The 20265-nt window shown below is 43.3% G+C and overlaps 1 protein-coding gene across 1 annotated transcript in view; it reads right to left on the reverse strand.

Annotated features, from left to right (window-relative positions):
• Nucleotides 1–1014: 1014 nt before the first annotated feature.
• The window catches only part of LOC118771263 (neuropilin and tolloid-like protein 1), a 45304-nt gene continuing 26053 nt past the window's right edge, over nt 1015–20265 (reverse strand). Inside the window, exons 7-11 of the mRNA XM_036519208.1 lie at nt 11920–12148; nt 6750–6863; nt 5822–6422; nt 4487–4559; nt 1015–1166 (exon numbers count right to left, since the gene is read on the reverse strand). Of these exons, the coding sequence (XP_036375101.1) occupies nt 4499–4559; nt 5822–6422; nt 6750–6863; nt 11920–12148 (1005 nt within the window). The 3' untranslated portion in view covers nt 1015–1166; nt 4487–4498. The remainder of the gene's footprint in view (nt 1167–4486; nt 4560–5821; nt 6423–6749; nt 6864–11919; nt 12149–20265) is intronic.

Consider the following 20265-nt stretch of genomic DNA (forward strand, 5'->3'; position numbering starts at 1 on the left):
CATTGTTATTAATTATATAATATTAATCCTTATCTACTTTTCTTAATTCAATCTATGAGGTAACTATTAGGATGTCCATCCGATATTTTAAGACTTATTACCTCCTTCGCCTCAAATTTGACCCCATGTCTCCTGCTGTCACGTCACCTCCAGGAAATCACTTGGACAAGCTGAGGTTGCCATTACCAGTGTGGGAAGTTGGAAGGCACTCCAGTGGTACTCAGGGAAATTGCTCAGCTGGATGCGCAACATGTTCATGACTCAACCCTGGAGACTGCATTGATTTGGTGTGTGACTTGGTGTGTACTCATGTCCAGCTGAACATCTTTGACTGATTCGTTTTCAAATGTATATTCTTTCCCAGGTTTGTTCAGATCAACCACAAACTCAGATTGTGCAAGTTAAGATTAATATTATACAGCAGGCTACTACTAATTCTAGTGCTACTGTAGGTGCCATGCAGCAAGATTACTGTAAGATTAATTGTTGTATATCATCTTTGTGCTAGTGTGCTGTCTTCCCACGGGTAACCTGGGGCAGCCCTTTGTCTTGTCCCAAAGGAAATGTCTGCCAAGGGAAAATACAATGCAAATACAACCATTACATTTTGGACCATCCAGTTCAATGACATTTTTATTTACATACAGTCCTGACAGGATTTGTCTTAGCAATAATGACCACTAGGTGGTACCAATTGTGAGGATGTCTCTCCGGCACCAGGTATGACTTTGTGTCTGTTAGCCATTGACAATCACACTTGGTTAATAAACCAGAACATTAATAAGAAAATTTAGATTCGGTTAACTTATAGATCATTTCATGTCAGTTTTTGCATGTGAAATAATATATCCAGTCCCACGTTAATCCAGTGAAAACCAATTAAAGTTACAAAGGACTTCTGAAAAAGTTAGCTCTCAAATGCAAAGACTGTACAGATTCAGTAGTTTGAGAAACCATGGTCGATTTCATTACACTTCACAACAAAGAAAAGACCTGACACATTTGCTGGTAAAAAATGCTGTATTTCCATTTTTTTTCTCTCAATCACAACAAATTGGTTGCCAACAGCAACAGTTCTTAGAAGGTGAATGGAATGGGGGAAGGGGTAAGAGGTGGAGCAGAGTTAGTTCCACATGTGGTCAGGTGCAGTAGAATGATGAATCTGCCTGCAGAAAAATAAAGAAACCTGTTAGGTGCACTTCAAATCAAGTGGCCGCTACAGGAGACTGATGAGGCATCCTGTATGTAATGCAAGTGCCATCTGACTGCTCATCGCCCCCACAGTGATGGCAATCTTTAAAACACTCTCTATAAGAAGGATAGAGAACACCAGGCATGCAGTTAATATGGTCAAGTCTGTTACAAGGAAGGCTTTGATACAAGAGGTTGGGAGATAGCTTCATGTTATGAAATGAAAGCTATTGATGTATCAAATTATTTCTGAATCAACATTGTTAAATACACAGCACTTGATATATCTATAAAGCCATGAACTGGATTCTTGTGTCTCTTCCACATGGTGCATTAACTAAATCATAAATCAGACTTTTTAGGACTTTAATATTTATATGAAGTCTGGATGAAGTCTACTTTTCAAAGGGCATGAACAAAGGGAAAACACTCTATATGACAAGCCTTCATCCCTGAAGTCTTCAGACACAAAATACACCTCAACCAAAATGTTTTGATGAAAAAAAGAAAAGAAAAATCATTCACAGAATAAGCACAAATGAGGCAAAATGTCTACATACATGGGAAAAATATTCCGTGAATCCACAGATACAAGCAAAACAACCATCAAGAGAACATATAAATACTCAGGGAAAATATAATATAAAAAGACATAGGAGATGTTTTATGAAATGTTTATGCAATATAACATTGTATGCTTTTAGCTATATATGTCAAATGAGACCTTTTAGATCAGGTCAAAATCCAAACTCATCCAAATATCCTTGTTTTGTCAGGGGACATATTCATTTGGCAGCACTATCATGCGTATTGTTTCAGATTTCAGATTACAGCCAAACGAGAAGAAGAGGATTCAGCTGACTTCATTCACCATTGAGGACAGACCTCTGCATGTGGAACAGCCTAACAAATCTCTGGGGGAAATGTGAATTTAACCACATCTTTTGCTCACATAGAAAACATGCATTTAGGCACAGAGTTAATGACAATGTAACACATGGTTTCACATCTGCAATTAAAAACAAGTTTAATTACATGAAACCATATTGCCAAACATGAATTTAGATGTTTCTAGAAAACACCTGTAAATGCAAGGTAATTATCAATTTTGCCTGTTTGTTGGTGTATGTTTAGTGACAGTCAATAATTTAGTTCAACTTTGTATTTAACAGTTTTTTAGTTATTGTACTAGTTATATAGTTGGTTATGGAAAATGTAATGCATAGATAGACAAATATTTGGCCATGATAAAAATTTTTCATTAGCATATAAAACATGCACATGGCATACCACAACATCATCCTGTATACTGGATAGTAAAAATCTGATACATTTCAGAATATAGAAATAATTCAGATAGTTTATATAGAAAAGTACTAAAAACTCAAAACATAAAAAGTCTTTAAACGACTGCAAGCATCAGACACATAAATTGTGCAGCTATAGTTGTTGCAGAAATATTCAACGTACAAATATTCTTTTTAACGTATGTTTATGATACGTCATAAGTTATTTATGCAAATTGTTATTTTGCATGTTAAATCTAATGGTAATGTGCTTAATCCTTAACTTTGACTAGCAATGTCAAAAAAGTTTTTTTTTTGTTTCATAGCACATCTTGTCAATCCCAGCCACTGCTTGACAAAGGAGTGCTCAATCACCTATAAGAAATAAAATAAACTTAATGCATGTTGAATTTCTTACTCAGAGAAGAGGAAAAAGCACACTGTGGCTAGCCTGAATCAGGGCATTTACATATAGTTCTCTGATAACTCATCGAACAGTAAGAAGCTCAATATAATTAGTGGAAAATTAAGTTGAAAATGAAGGATGTCAAGTCCCTGAATTTACATCTCTGTCCTGACTATTAAAGGGTCTTAGTTCAAGATATAATTGCTTTCATTTCTTGTGATCTTTACATCATACATTGAATCGTATCTATATCCAATTCCATTGAAAATGTCCATATGTCATCATGCTGGTATATATCTTTAGTCCACACTGTTTCATTGGAGCTTGTTCACACGCATCCAGGATAGGTCTACTCTCTAGCAGGCTATATGATGGAAACAATGAACATGTAACATAAAACAGACCATAGATATGCAGCAGAGATCACACATTAAATGTGGCAGAGACATCAAAGATAATGCAATACAGACACAGACATAGAATGAACTCATGTTAAAACATCAGCTACAGGCAGAGGCTTTTCATGTAATCTAAGCTTTATACTGAATCCAGGATCGGCATGAAAATGCAATAGAAGTAATTCTATGGAAGGAAAACAAAGTCTAAATGCCACTGAGAATTATTCCACAATGAAAACATTATTAATAGCATTCATGGTGTAGAAATTGTACCCTGGAGCACAGAAAGGTTAGCATTCTAATAAAGTATATAAATTTACTGTGAAAATTTTTCAAAACTGTCTACATTAATGAAATTATATCCTCAGAGATAAAATATATTTAACTAATTGAATTCATTAATAAAAGCACTCATATACATATATATATATATATATATATATATGCTTATTATTAACACTACATTGGTCCTCAGGGACAACTAGTCAAGGAGGCAATGATAATAATTGTATAATTCTACAATAAGTAGAAAATGTTACACATTAGCACACAATATGCCCATTCTGTGTCATGCAGATGCCAGTATTGGTTTCGGAGGGATGTTATAAAATGCTCAAACAAAATTTAAAAATAAACTTTCAGACTTACACCTGAATTTAAGTTTTAAAGATACACCATCTATCAAAGGGCACACAGGGATATCTTTGAAAAAGAATAGCTCTAACACACACACTTATCATTTGGGATGTACCTATCTAAATGGAGCTTGAAATTAGTTTTATGTCTCCAGGAAAAAAAAAGTATTCGCATTGAAATGAACCCCAGAGAAAGTGTTTATTTAGCCATTATTAAGTGCAGGAATCAATGGTCGCAGCCTTACACTGCCGATTCGGTACACCCAAACCCAATAACTGCCTGGGTTTCAATCAGAGCCAACCCAAGTTCCCTTTAATGTGTCAAATGTGCTCACAAATGCTCTAAATATTTGATAAAAGAAAAAAAAGGACACAAGAGACAATGCTAAAACACTACCAAAACATGTTGCACAAACACATCTACGTGAAGATTAAAAAGAAACAAAATCAAATCAAAATGATTTCAAAACTATTTCTGGGATCAACGTTTAAAATCTAGAATTATCAAGCATCTACTATCATGCCAAAGTCTCAAACCACAAAACATTTCCGCAGTGTTCAGTCGCTTACCTTGACGGTCCCCTAGACCCTAGTTGTGTTGTATTCAGACTCATGTTTGCTTAGAGACCCAATGAGGCAGAACCTGCAATGTTATTGGTCTTTCACTTAATATGGTACAGATTAGCACACAGTGAGGACAATGCATGCTGACATGCACAGAGCACACTTAATGGAAAAAGCAGAATCTGAAATGTTTGCATGCATCACAACAGAAAATACCTGCACCCCCCCCCCCCCCCCCCCCACAGAAGCCAAGCTAAATATGCAGACTGTATTCACGAACGTGCATGCTATACGATCAAGCATGCAACATCCATTTACAAATAGTGGAACTGAAGCCTCTGACATTACCATGTACCTTAAATGCACAATGTTCACCAGTATCCAGGTGGTCAGAGTTCATTTTGTTAATTTTTAAATCCTTTGTCCCCGTTTATGCAACCCTATTTTGCATAAGTGACATGCTAATTGTTCTAAATGTGCATAATTGGCTTGCTAATTGCTAATTTTGCTAACTGATGCACCAGTTGCACACTGGGCCTGTCTCACCACCAGCTTCAGGAGCCCTAAAACAATATGCTGAATCAACCCTCCAATGCACTGACACACAGCCAACAGCTATTTTTTGCACTGCGGAATTGCAGAGTGCCTGAGAATGGCGAGACGAGCAGGCCCTAGCCAGCCTACCCCACCCAATATGTTCTGCTGCTGTGGGTTCCCAGTCAGACAGCTGATAACATGGTAGGGATTGAACTTGGGCCATAGAGTGCTATGGCTGTAAGTGAGCACCTTATTAGGTATTCCAGAAGCTTCATCTGCTGTTCTTTTAGAACAGCTTCATGAGAGAAATCTTCACTGTACTGAATTACAATACTTAATTTATACAGTACAGTTAATTTACTTATCCTACAAAGTATTACAACATGTTCACATTTGCACATTCTACAGGAGGACGATTCTTGAACAAAGAACAGATGCGTAGCCCTTCTGGTGAAAGTCGCATGGTAAAGACAAGCTATGACTGTATCTGAAACTGAGGAAACTGTATTTTATCCGAGATGACAGAAGTGCAGCTGGTGGCGGGATTTTGACAGCCCAAACAACACGGTAATGCCATTGGCTGGAGGCAGTGTCAATCAACCCCCCCCCCCCCCCCCCCCAACACAAAACGTAAGTGAAGGAAGGTTAAACAAGAAGATACTTTCAAAAGAGTGAAAACAATCGCGAAAGAAATACAGAAAGAGAGAACCAAAGAAAGCAAAAAGGAGACGCATGTCACGTGCGAGTCGTGAGCGGAAGCTCCCCCCATGCGACAGTCCCGGTCAGAAGTCGATGGATACTGACCGCTGCACGTCCTTCTCATGTCGGGCCAGCCTGTGGCTGGTGGCGGGCACGTCCTCCAGGTCGTCGTCCTCGCCCCCGTCGCCCCCGTCGGCGCCGTCCTGCGAGTAGCTGTGCTTCATCACCAGGATGCTCCGGCGGCCGGCGGCGCCGGGGCCCTGCGGGGCCCGGAGCGGCTGGCCCAGCGCGTCGGCCAGCAGGGCGGGGTCGCCGCGGGCGCTCAGGTTGCAGCGGCTGCCCCGCAGGCTGGAGCCCTGCGAGCCGCAGTGGTGGTCGTGGACGCACTTGGAGGAGGAGCGGCGCAGCCGGTGGTAGCTCTCCAGGTCCTCGGCCAGGTCGGCCAGCTCGCCGGGCGCGGGCCCGGGCGCGGGCGGGGCCACCGCCGCACTCCGCAGCGTGCACAGCTCATAGTGGGGCGGCTCGAACACCTCGTGGAACATGGTGGGGTCGAAGTCCTCCCGCCGGACGATGTACTTCTTGCGCGGCTGCTTGATCTGCACGACCACCGACACGATGAGGAGGATGAAGACAATGGTGCAGGTGACGCCGATGATGGCCAGGTTGGTGTTGTTGAGGTTGTCCAGGATGTTGGCCTTCCTCTTTTCTGCGGGGCACAAACACTTGGAGCTGTGATGCCACTCAGCAAAAGCATTTTCTATTATTTAACTGCATTCACTAACAGTCACAGTACTGTGTAATCATAATCATACAATAATTTGTATGCTTGTTATTTGCAGGTTTGTTGCTGGTGGCAACCAGATTTTATCGGTTTGCATTGCATTTTTATCATTCACCAAAGACTCTTACCCAGAGCAACGTAAAATGTGTTTCTTTACTAATGTTCACATCATCTGGACAGGATGAATAATTACATTATGTTATGTATAATTACTTTATGTTATACATACTTATAAACATTACACCCCCTCACCTTTGCAGTGGTTTTCATCCCAGGGGTAGACGCAGTTTTGTACGCCATTACACACCAGGGTGTGGTTAATGCACATGTTACTGTGGCAGAAGAATGTGTCTGACTCACATGGGGCTGCAACACAGAGAATTACAGGGTTAAGGCAAGGCTACTACACATCTACTACATACCTAATACTCTAGAGCTACACACCTAACACTTCATTGTTACACACCTGATACTCTAACACTAAAGACCTAACACTCCAGCGCTACACACCTCCATACTCCAGCGCTACACACCTAATACTCCAGCACTCCACACCTAATACTCCAGTGCTACACACCTAATACTCCAGTGCTACATACCTCACACTCCAGGGCTGCACACCTAACACGCCAGTGCCACACACATACACAGCTCATGTTCCAGCATTAAACATCCAACTCTCCAGTGTTACAGACCTACACACCTCATATTCCAGTACTACATTTACATTTATTCATTTGGCAACTCAGCAAGAGTTGTGATTTAGCAAGACTCAACAAGAATCACTTTCTTTTATGAAAAGAGTAGTTGTGTAATGAGCATTAAACAGAAACTGAGCAGATAGCATGTAAATAGCAAAATTGCCAAATTGTAATTAGGACATTATTTTGAAATTGTTTCCATATTATTTGTATATTTTCAAATGTTCAGGTGTCTTGATTTAAATTAATATTTCAATATCAACATTTCCAGGTAAATACAGCAAATCATTTCCTATTTACCACATGTTTAGCACTCATTTAAAAGTGTGATACTTATGTGGTATTGCATTTAGTAATCTTAAAATATTGCAACCAAGCCAGTAGCATTCTAGTCGTATTTCCAAAGAGAACACGATTCACTTACAGTAGCCTCTGGGTACTCTGGTACTCTGATCTGAGGTACTGGCAGTGGAGAAACAGATAGAGACTACCACTGCTGATTTGTACAACCAAACCAGGAGGGCCCTTACAAGGTCTGAACACTTTCACGTACTGAACATGCATTGACATGTTAGCATTTTCTAAGATTATATTTTTGTAACTAAAAAAGAAGTTGTACACAATTATTGATTTCAGAAGTGGGTACAGTTTCATTTCTCACACACATTAGCAATTAGCAAGTCAATTATGCACATTTAGCACACACAGCACTACCTACAGTCAGAAAGCTGGAGATTGAGATTGCAAGGTACATTTTTATTGTGTTATTGTGCTTATCCTTGACTACTAACTGGAGGTAGTGGTTTAAGGTAACTTAAAATGACTCCTCTTTCATATCAGACCCACTGCTATGCAGAAAAGGTTTAAACACACATGCAGTTCTTCCTCCAGCCACAGGGTGGTGCCACAGTACTTGCCACTAATCAGCGCTGGCCTATTTCATTTTTCAGAAATGGTGTGTGTCAGATTACGAAGCTAAGTGAAACCAATTCATGGTCACATTATCATGTAATTGGCCTTTAGCTCATGCCAGGCGATTCCCTTCGTGTGTCAATTAAATAATAATTGAGTGGTGGGAGTAAAGATTTCAGTCAGAGCCAAAGATCCAGACAAAATTCAATTTTTGTTCACTAGATACTGCACAGTCTATATCCAAACACTGATATCATACATTTCCTTTGTTGTAGGTGCATATCAAGGCCCTGCATCTGTGCATATAAGGTAAATATTTGAATATAATCACCTCCTAAATGTTTTCTTGACTACTGAAACACATAAGTAAATGTGTAGAAAAATGACTGAATTGGAAGGGAAGACATAGTTCTGGGGCTTTATAACTGTTGGTATGCAACAAAGAATCTGAATACCTTGAAAATCACCCCTCTTATTTAACATGAAAACTAAGTCACCATTTGCATCTTTCATAATAATGGCAAAAAATTCACTCTGAAAATTCAGTTCTGAAGGCCACCGCACTCACTGAAATTTGATTTAGAAAAAACAAGCAGCCAAAATCTCATAGCAGAGGCTCGGCGTTATTTATTCATTTTTCTTGGAGAGCCTGATGTCAGACACGCACCGCGACACAGCTTTATTGTGCTTGAGCGGGTCGATGCTTGGAGGCTAGAGGCCTTTTAGGAAGGAGTCTGCACGGGACGCGATCGCTCCAGACTCGGGGGAGCTTGTGAGGGGAATTGATGAGGAGGCGTTTCCTGGGCAACAGCTCACCCCACCCCCCGCCTTCATTCAGCAGATAGGCTGTGCTCTGAGCGCAGTGCCTTTAGGCTGAAACCCCATCTGAAGCCATTCACAGACACTGATGCAGCTACACCACCCCCCCACCCCCCGACCCGCGCCTCACTCCTGTAACCTAAACTTCTCCAAATTTCTCACCCCTCCGCCCTCCTGCAACCCCTCTCATTACTATCCTGCTTCAGCCCTTTCGTTTCTTCGTTCATTTATTCATATGTTCATTTTTAAATCTTTAATTACATGCCCTGCTGGACGGACACCCCCTCCCTGGTCCACACTCATTAACGAGAGTAACCCAGCCTATGACGAGTGAGATTTTTGGATCCTCGTTACGCCTGTGGGATCGCCGCATAGGTACCAGCGCAGACTGCGACCGCACCGAAGGGGTGGGATCGCTCCATCCTCTTCATCTCTCTCTGTATAAGAGGAAGTGGGTATGGCCATGTTCTGCAGTGGGGGGGGGGGGGGGGGGGTAGGTCAGACTCCCAGGACAGCCTGTGAGCTACAGGCCATTAGCAGGCCCGTTTGATCCGGGCAGTGAGCACTAATGATACACCCCCCCCCCCCAATCCCCCCATCCCCCCAACCCTGCATGCCAAACACCTCTCTACAGCCTTCATGTCCTCGTATGTGCTGCACTATAATGTGCAGTGGCTTGTGACTATAGAGAGGGGCAGGGGGAGCGATTCCATCCCACTGCAGCGCGGTTTGGCCTTGAACTGTCAACCCCAAGCCAAATGTACTGCTGCCTTTAGTCTAAATATGGGCGGCAGTGTAGCATAGTGGTTAAGGAGCAGGACTCGTAACCGAAAGGTTGCCGGTTCAATCCCCGCTGGGACACTGCTGCTGTACCCTTGGGCAAGGTACTTAACCCACAATTGCCTCAGTAAATATCCAGCTGTATAAATGGATAACATTGTAAAGAACTGTAACCTATGTAAGTCGCTTTGGATAAAAGCGTCTGCCAAATGAATAAATGTAAATGTAAATGTAAATAGGCGCGAGGCCTTCGTTTCTGAAACTGAGAATTCAAAAAGTGCGTTATCAAAAGTCAACCATGCCTACGAGCTTCAACTAAATCGCCACTCTAACGCATGTTCTCCTCTCAGTAGTGGCTATAGCAGCAGTAGCAGAGATCTTTGAACTGACAAATTTCCGTAATGCATAAGCACCAGTCAACAGCATGCTCCTTTTTATTTAATTGTGCATGAATTCTCTAGCCCCAGTTGGTAGCTTACTACTTAGCTACTTTTACTGCTTCATCTGCAGCTAGTACTACTTCTACTACTACTACTACTACTGGTACTGCTGCAACTATTACTATTACTACTACTAATGCTGCTACTACTACCACTATTACTACTCCTGCTGCTGCTATTACTACTGCTACTGCTGCTATTACTACTACTGCTGTTGCTGCTATTACTGCTACTACAGCTGCTGCTATTGCTACTAATAATAATCATAATGCACTACAGTGTCCAGTGCACTAACTTTCATATGCCCCCTCCAGTACGTGCTCAGCATTGTAACCACTCTACGTGAGAGCACTCAGGGCTGATCTAAGATCAGCTATTCCTGATAATCACTCTCTCTTTTTCTCTAAGGAAACATCACAGCTCTGAAATTGTGTCTGTCAGCTCTGTACGACTCACAGCAGGAAAAGCCCATCTAGAAAAAAACCCTTGAATTTGTCAGGAAACCCTCAAAGACTGACGTAAACCCTCAACCCCAAGCCCCTCTCATTCGAACAGGAGAAGATTAGCTACCTGACTGACATCAGATAAGCGTAACAAGATTTGCCATTTCCTATAATGTGGCACATATCCCTTTCTCAAGACATCCTACACATACATTTTGCTGCACAGTACCTGCTAAATGATAATTTCATGTTTGTAACCCTATTACATTTTAAAGCGTGATTCTGAATACCAGTGTGGTATTAAGAAATCTATTAACTTCATATACACAAACACAGGCTCACAGATAATAAAAACGGGATATTCATTACTGAGCTATGAACTGGGCTGTTATTGTTGCTATGGGCTGCTATTATATCTCTGAGGAGATGGATAATGGTAGGAATCCCATACCTAATACTAACAAGGAAATGTGAACAAAAAAACAGGCATTTATGATGCAAACATATTCGATTGATGATATTCGCTTTATTTGATTGTACAAGGACAAAGGCCATAGCATTAACAGCTGACCTCCTCTTCAGAAGTACATGCCCTACTAGATCAATGTGTTCATTACAGAGACCTTATCGGTACAACAGCTGTTGTCGAAGGTCTCACACAATCAAATGCCGCGACCAATGGCAACGGCCAGCAGCCTCAGCTGTTCCCCATGCACAGTTGAAATAAGGACAGTCGATGGAAAGGTTTTATGCTAAAGGTAACCTTTGGGTTAAGCTGTCTGAGTTTCCGATTGGCTCATGCTCTGTGCCAGAGACACAGCGAGCAAACTGGGTAATTCCTGAGCTGGCCTGACCACAATATATTATGATTATGCTTTTAATTGCAACCATGATTTTATTTATGATAATGACTCTTGTTATTGCTATGCTGATGGTAATAATGATGCTGCTGCTGATTGGATAATTCCTCTTCTTTTTCTTAGTAGTAGCAGTTAAAGTAGAAGAATCACGCCATTAGGCGGACACTTACTCAGGGTGATTTGCAAAAAGGCCTTATTACAACACAATTTCGAATAAAAATGTGGCAGAAGTGCGATTAGTTTCAGGAGCTTAGGTACAGTTCAGTTTAAAATGAAGGCAATATAACATATCTCCAAGGAAGAAAAAAAAAGTCACAGATTAAAATGATATTCAAAGTAAATTCGCTACAGTAAATCACCCTTGAATAGAGGTCAGATAAAAGGGGCATGTGAGGTGATGCGTACAGAAATTAGTGGAAGTTTAAAGGTGTGTGAAAGGAGGCGAGAGGGCCGGCGGCGGTTCTTACGCTCTTGGAAGGTGGTGAAGAGGATGCGGAACCTGCTCCGCCGGCTCCCCTCGTCGGCCCACATACGGACCACGCCGAGGGGAGAGACCAGCATCACGTCGTTGGCCACCGTGCTGCAGAACTTGTTCTTGAGGTCCTCCACTGAGCTGCTGCCGTCGTACACCGCCACGAAGTTGCGCTTGCACTCGTTCGAGTTGTGCATCTCGTACTCCAGGAAACGCAGGTAGATCTGCGGGGGGAAAGCAGAGCGACGGTGTGATTAGAGCGCTTACCTGCTTCCCTACTTGTCTGTGAACTACAACATTCGCTAACGTGTTACCTGTAGCTACAGTAGTTAAAGGGCACATTTAACGTAATTAGCAATGATCACTGGTAAATGCTGTAGAAATGAGTAGAAGACTTGTTTAAAATCCTAAGGATTTGCAGAGTCAGGATAAATCTCTCAAATTAGTATGGTCAAGGGATTAGATTCAAGTAAGTCTTAAACGGGTAAACTCACAGGCAAAACTTACTGGAAAGCAAAAACCAGATCAATTCTCTGTGGCTTATTTACAAAACCAATTCATAAATGAGGTGGGCTGCATTCAGCATGTGGTTTTCACATTGTATGCAGGTACAGCTTAGTTAACAAAGTAGACATATTCCATAGGATCACTTCATTGTCAGAAATTTTGTCCGAAGACATACATAATCTGACATTTACATGGATGCATTCAAGAAAAATACTGAACAACTGCTTAATAACATCAAATGCAACACGAAAGCAACATTTATTTAACAAAGATGCATTAAGATGCACAGACACAAAGATCTCCCTCAGAGCCAGGGCTGCAATCACCAGTGCCTTAGCTGCAGCTTTATGCTGCATTGAAATAGTTTTATCTTTTGTCCAGGATGCCAAGTTGCAGTCAATTTAAAAGGCCATCTGGATGCCAAAGTTACTTATCAGGAAAAATGATAAAGGGAGAAGTGAGGCAGGGCCCATTTATTTAAAAGGCCTACTTAGGAAACAAACTGGAGAGTCTCTGCTTCTCTTAAAACCTGCCTTTTAAAAAGGCCGACAAACAACTTCATATGCTTCTAACAAGCAAGTCTATTTGCATTGCTTTGAGTAGCTTTCCACAGCTTCTTTTTTATGAAGCACATAATAATTTATATTAAAATGAAAATGTAGCAACACAGCTGAACAAGCAAGGGACCTGCTTTGGCTATCCATCTCCACTGCATTATTAACCTGACTGCACTATCAGCAATGAAACGTGAACCGTGAACTCTGAACTCTGACCTATGACCAGAAATGAACACAGACAGACCATTTTCTACTTTCTACCAAAGTCTGTAAAAAAAAAAAAACTGTATGATGGTCAGAAAGGCTGTCACTTCTAGCTGACCCGAGAAGGCTTACACACATGCACAGATGCATCCAGCAGCTGCATCAGCCTCCCACAGGGAATCCTGATTATTTAAAAATACCAAAATGAAAAGGTTTATTCCACACCCTTAGACTCTGAATCCATTCTGCCGTACAGCAAGGCTCACAACACAACTCTGGATTTACTCATTTAAATATTCAAATCTTCCGCATTCTCTGTGGGAGGTTGATGCAACTGTCAAACACATCTCTCTGACTCAGACACTGCAAGCAGTGGAGAAAATATTACTACTGACCATTTTTAATAAGTCAAAATATTTGTCATTTTCTGTGTACATTTTTAGAAATAAATGCATACCCATCAACAATTATGGAGAAATTAATCCACTGAAGAATAAAAGAGATGGCTGGCTATATTATAAAAGAGTGCTAGGTGTTTTTCTTTGGCCAATTCTCCTTACTGTTAGCTAAACCAGAGAAGACATTTACGTTTGGTCATTTATCAGATGCTCTTATCCAGAGCAATCTACAAAAGTGCAGTAAACAAAAAGAAGAGTTAAGTATACAATAAGCGATTCCAAAAAAACTAGGGAGTTGCATAAAGGGGAACAATGACAAAATGGCCGACAGTAAAAGTCAGCATTAGCTTCTGCTAATACACTTGGGCTGTTTTCACCTCTTCACCTCAATTTTACCAGCCCTGTGGACCAATGAATTTTATTCCCTTATTTCCCTGCTCTGTTCATTTCCTTCCATGTCAAATACCTTGTTAAGGAATTAAAACTCCTGTGTACCTAGGGTGCAGTGTTAAAAATCATAAAAATCATACTATAATTACAGTATCGGGAGATCCTGCAGAATAGAGCCACTCAGCTTTCCCATTCAAACCCACTTTTTAGGTCTTTAGTGGGAGATGGCTAGGACATCGCCCGCGGGCCACTGCTCGCTTTCCTTATATTTAACAAGCTCTCCGCCCTCCGTCAAGACAAAGAAACAAAAGGCCTTAACTCTTAGGGATGAGCTGAACACTCCACTGCAAAGTGAGAGTGCACCCGTGAAGCCAGTTTAATGGGACTGTAGGGCTAGCAAGAGCAGGCAGAGTCGGCGGGAAGCCATCGCCTCTCCTTCCTCCTCCACACCGGGCCAGTGAGATGGCGCGCGGTGACTCCGATACGTGCGGACGGCGGACTTCCCTTCCCGCTCCGCTTTTGTCCTCCTCGTTATCAGAGCTTTTTATCCCTCACCTTTCCGCGAACGTTTCCGTGCCACAGTTTCATTCAGTGGCTGTGACTGAGTTGGTTCCCTCGAGGGGAGCTGCCAATGGCACAGATAACTACGGTACGTGAGAACCGCCAGTTCACCGGCGACGTTCCTCCTGGAGGCAGGATATATGTAGGCTACACTCCTCCGTTCGTCGCCTCTCTTGTCTGGCACTGCTTCCCGCAGCGTCTGACTGTTTGCAATGATCGGCCGAGAAGGTGTGCTACCTCCGCTGATTTGTCAATTTGTTTTACTTTTCACATGAATGAGAGCTGAAAAGCGCCGGGGGGTCCGTAAATCGTATGTGAACACATCATAAAAGCTGTCAACCGCAGCGCTTTGTAAAACGGAACAGAATGGCTAGGGTAGCCGTTATTTAACGGAAGGCATTCGGTGTTAAAACTTCACAGGAAAGGAGAGGCTCCTCTGCACTGAGAGAGACGGAGGAGCGCGAGATCCTCAGCCAGGTTTGCGGTGGGAACTGAAGGTTAAATATTTGCTCTGTGGATGCGGTCCTCTTGCTCCGCTGTGTCACTCCTGATTTGTCTTCGCTTTTATCCTTCAGTGTGCGCCCCGGTAACAGGAACGGCTTCAGGAGAGCTGACTGAAAACAGGGCGAGTAAGGCTTTTCAAGCATGTGCCTACCGCTTAAAAAACGCACAAAGGCACGCACGCGCGCGCGCACACACACATACACACGAGCGCGCGTGCGCACACACACCTGTGCGTATGCGCACACACAGGTGCACACACATGCGTTCACACACACACACGCACACGTGCGTATGCGCACACACAGGTGCACACACATGCGCTGACGCACACAGAAATACACGCACACAGATGCGCATATGTGCACACACAGGTGTACACACATGCGTTCACACACACACGCACACATGCGTATGCGCACACACAAGTGCACACACATGCACAGATACACACACACACACACACACACAAACACACAGAAACACACACACACCTGAAATCTGTGCTGTGGTGAGATTTTACTTATTTGGTTCCACCTTTTAGCAATTTTGAGCTTTCAAATAAAACCCAGTGTAATATCTGTGAAACCTCGGGCTGAAATAAGGTGATAAGGAAACTTTCGGATACAGTTTTCGCTTGCCTGGGGAGAAGCTCTTAGCTGTGGAGGTTCAGCTGTCACTCTGTCATTTGGCTCGGTAAAGACACCGCAGCGGGGAAAGAAAGGTGTGGAGAAGCCAGGAACCCAATCTAATGGAACTGATGTCACAGGTTACTTTTCACCCCATTCACAATTGTTTGCTTCCATTGGACACTTAGGCATTAGGGTTTTTTTTGAAATTGTACTGATTACCAGGGGCATGATTTGCAGGAGTGAAAGGGTGAGTTCTGAGCCTGGGCAGTCCTCCCTCTAGCTGAACACCCTGAGGAAACTGATGAAAAAAAGCACGGAGGCAGCTGAAACTGATGACAGACGCACTGCAACTGCAGTTTCTCCAGACTGCTGAAGCCAACAGGTTGGAGGCTGGGGGTGTGTGTGCGCGTGCGTGTGTGTGTGCGAGTGTGTGTGATGAAGGGCAGTAGGGCCCAGTGCCCGGGGAGGGCTGTGGGCTCCACTGAGGAACTGGCCCGAAAAAGCCTGAATAAATATCCGCCCGCACGGAACGTAGCCATGCAAGTCGCTCCCGCTAACAGAGTCTGCCGAGTGCATAAATAATTTAGGGCAGCCGACACTCTGCCAACCTGAAGACTGGAATGAGAATGAGGGATGCAAGGGGGGCGCAACTCACTCCGGGTTGCACCTCAGGGCTAACGCTAGCAGAAGCTAAGGCCACGCGGTGTTCCACCGGTCTGGGATAATCAGTACTCATTGGACAGGGGTCTCCCTGTTGTAAACCCCTCCCCTGGCCACTGATATCACACCATTCATTTCTCTCACATCAGCTATGGTGGTGCATTTATTCATTTTTCACTGGCACATGGATTATCTGGACCAATCACATTGGTGCAACTACCTCTGGGGAAACAAAAACAGGAAGTTCCCCCTCCGGTCCTTCGGAGGAGTCAACAAGTGGCAACTTGTTCTGACCTACAGACAACTCAGTTTAAGCTAAAATAAGAAGGCCCATGTCTCAAAACCCTAACTGGGTAACACTGATTCTGCACGCTCAAGAATAGTTACACAAAGGTTTTCTCAGGTACTGTACTGTTTGCAAATCATATACTGTATGTGTATGAGTGTTCATGTGCATATATAGCCAAAACCAAAGAACATGGACGCTTGTGCGCAGATTGTAAATGTATTGTAGATAAAGCACCCATTCTACAGCCTGGACACCTACGGCTCAAACTCCTGCAGTCCATGCATCCACATTGGCCTCATCCTGACTGGGCAGGAGCTGGCTTACATCAGCCAGGGTTTGTCTTATCGAATATAAGAACCTCCTAGCAGCTAATCAGGTTCCTGTACAGGCCTTGGCTACAGTCAGTGAGATCTGCAGCAATCCTCCCATTGGTGTTGACTCTCCTGCAGTGCACTATGAGACTTGTAGTTTGCAAAGTAGCCATTCCGTCATCAAGTATTTGAGAGGGCTGCACATGCTTTTCTTCAGTCCTCCTTTGGCTGAGACCCAGAAATGGTTGTTCATTGTTTCCTTTGAAAAAAATCATAAATTCAGAGGGTTGACTCCACACATTGCTTTAGTTCTCAATTAATTCAGTTATAAATAATAATTACTTACTCTGTGTGTGTGTGTGCGTGTGTGTATGAGCGCATGCAGGTGTATTCAGTTCATTATGAGGACGTGTCACATTGGGAAGGAACTGCCTCTGGGAGAGCAGGAAGTAGGAAGTTCTTTCTCTGCCCCTCTCGACAGGTTTGAGTGGCGCTGACTCATTCAAAGCCCCTTTAACACAGAAGCTCAGCAGCTGATGTAAACCAGGAACATCCCTCTCTTGTAAGAGAGTGTAACACTCTGTAAGAGCACTGGCTTCTGAGGAGGGAAACATCTTAAGATTAATATGAGAATGTATTAAATCATAATGAAGATATGATAACTCAGCTCATCTCTGGTGTGCCCAGAAGGTTGAGAGAGATGTGAGAACGAGTGAGTGTAAGAGTGACTTATTCAAATAAACTGAAATACTAAGAAAACTACAAGAATGAAAGACCAAATCTTTGACTTGCTTCGGCACTGAGTGTACATAAACCATGACTGCCATTCTCATTAAATACATTAGATCTGCCTGTAGAAAACCTCCCATAATTTCAGCCCTGTACCCATTTTGAATATTGTTTTGAAAAATATTTGGCTGAAATGCGTGGATATCCAACCCAGCTCAGTGGTGAGCAAGACACAGTAGGCTCTGAAATCCGATATAATTTCTTCAGTTTAATTTAACTTGAGTTGAGTTCCTCTTTAAGCATGACACATTAGTTATGGTCATTGTTCCATGAGGTCATTACTTACTACACCACCATTAAAATGACAGGGGCATTATGGCAAACTGAAACCTCTGTCTTCACAGCACTTGAACGGTACCAAAATCATTATGTTAAAAAAGTCGTATGGTTGTGAATTGTGAGCCTGAAGGGCGTTGGACAGCCCCTAAATCCATTCAGCAATAAATCAAACTAAACAACAAATTCTCTGCTGGCATAAGTACCGGCAGTCACATCATTACAGACCCTGTACAGAGTGTTCATATCCTAGAAGGGAATGAGAGAGGGACCATCTTTGGTTATTAGGTATTGCTCAGGACCTATGGCTAAAATCCAAAGCGATTTAATCCAATTCCCTGATCCACGCACAGTAATTCTGCAGAATTGTCAAGCGGGGGAAAGGGATTTAAATGCCACAAAAAACACAAGGCAATCAACCACGCCGCTGTGCTACAGAGCTGCAAAGCCGAGGTGATCTATAAGTCACGCGGGACGCTGTCCTCGTTTGAACCCCTAAATGATCCTACCCCTCGCCGCCCATACAGTAAAATATTACCAGCCTCAGGCTGCAAATTCAGGACGAACCGTACTTTCCCGCTCGTGATTCCGGCTCTCTTTCCGCACTCTAAATCACCACGATAATGGCGGCGCCTTTTTTTTTTTGGCACGGAAGCAGAAAAAAGGCAGGTGGGAAAGACGCCTCGGAGGATCGTAACGGCGGTTTGGCCCGCGTTAAAGCGGCATCGTTACGGCCCAAACGGCGGCGTGCTCGGGTGCGTAAGACGGAAAAGCAGCTAAATGGAACACCGAGCGCGGCGCATGGTCGCAGCTGCTCCCGTTTCCAACGACCTTGGGGGGAAAAACAGGTTTAAAGCCTTGTCTCCCCAATAAATTACAAATATATCACCTGGTGACAGGGTGTTACCCAGAGGGAAGTCTTGAGGGTAAATGATAATGCCCATGAAATTCACGGCAAACTGTGACACTGTAAAAGCAGACAAGGAAATACAATAACACTGGGGCTATACCTCACCCTCCTCCGACCCCCCAGTGGGGAGGACTATGCCCCTCCATTCCTTAGCTGCTGGTCCTTTTCCATTGGTTAAAATACATGTTAACCAATTGGAACAAGTGTCACTTTATCATGTACATACAGTATTGTGACTTATGGGCTTATGGGTAAGCAGGACTTGTCTACAATCTCGCTAAACGTACTCAAGTTACTCCCCTCCTCATCTCACTTCACTGGCTTCCTGTTATCGCTCCCATCAAGTTCAAAACCTTGGTGCTGGCATACAGGGCAGTGAATGGAACAGCCCCTTCATACTTACAACCCCTCTTCAAAACCTATGTTCCCTCAAGATCACTGTGCTCTGCACCTATAGTGCAACTGACTGTCCCAAACCGACAGGGTCGCTTGTCTCAGATACAATCCCTGTCTGTACTGGTCCCTCAATGGTAGAATGAACTCCCCACGGGGGTTAGGACAGTGGAATCACCGGCCATCTTCCTGTTGCTCATTCAAATTGAATGGTTACATTTTTGTTTTATTGTGATGGAAGTCGCTGTGGATAAGAGCGTTTGCTAAACGCATGTAATGTAATGTAATGTAAGCGATGCGGTGTACAGGGCAGCGATGTGGCACTGCGGTAAGGCAGGGGGCTCATAACCTAAGGGTTGCTGGTTTGATTCTCTGGTGGGGCACTGCTGTCATGCCCTTGGGCACGGTGCTTGACCTAAATTGTAAATGTCCACCTGTATGAATGGTTAACATGTAAACTTCTTTTTAAAAGAAGTAGCCTATGCAAGTCACTGTGGAAAAGAGCCCCTGCTGAGCCAAAGGAGATACAAATGCAATGCAGAGATTCGCAGGAAGTGTTACACAAGTACCGAAAAAGACCAAAGTGTGATGAGAAGTCTGCAGAGTGGAAGAGGAGGCTCAGGTGCACGGCCCGGCCTCATACGGGGGGGCCGTGTTCACTTCTCCAAACTTACGAGATTAGTCCGGCGGCACGGCTATCCGAGACTCTGACGAAGCCTCACAGCCGGACTGTGTCAGAGCTGTTCCAGCGCCTGTGCCCAATAACGGCCATGATAAATTTAATTTCTGCCTTTCTCTTCTTTTTGAAAGCAGCACTGGGACGGCAGTTATTCCCTAGAGCCGGCTTCCAGTAGGGTTATGCGGGACTCCTCTTGACAACTTGCATAATTTCGAATAATTGAATAACCCCCCCCCTCCACCTCAGACACCAGCCATATGGCGTGGCTGTCCTGTCCGCGGTAA

Source organism: Megalops cyprinoides, chromosome 24, assembly GCF_013368585.1.
Source record: "Megalops cyprinoides isolate fMegCyp1 chromosome 24, fMegCyp1.pri, whole genome shotgun sequence".
In the NCBI taxonomy this organism is placed as follows: Eukaryota; Metazoa; Chordata; class Actinopteri; order Elopiformes; family Megalopidae; genus Megalops; species Megalops cyprinoides.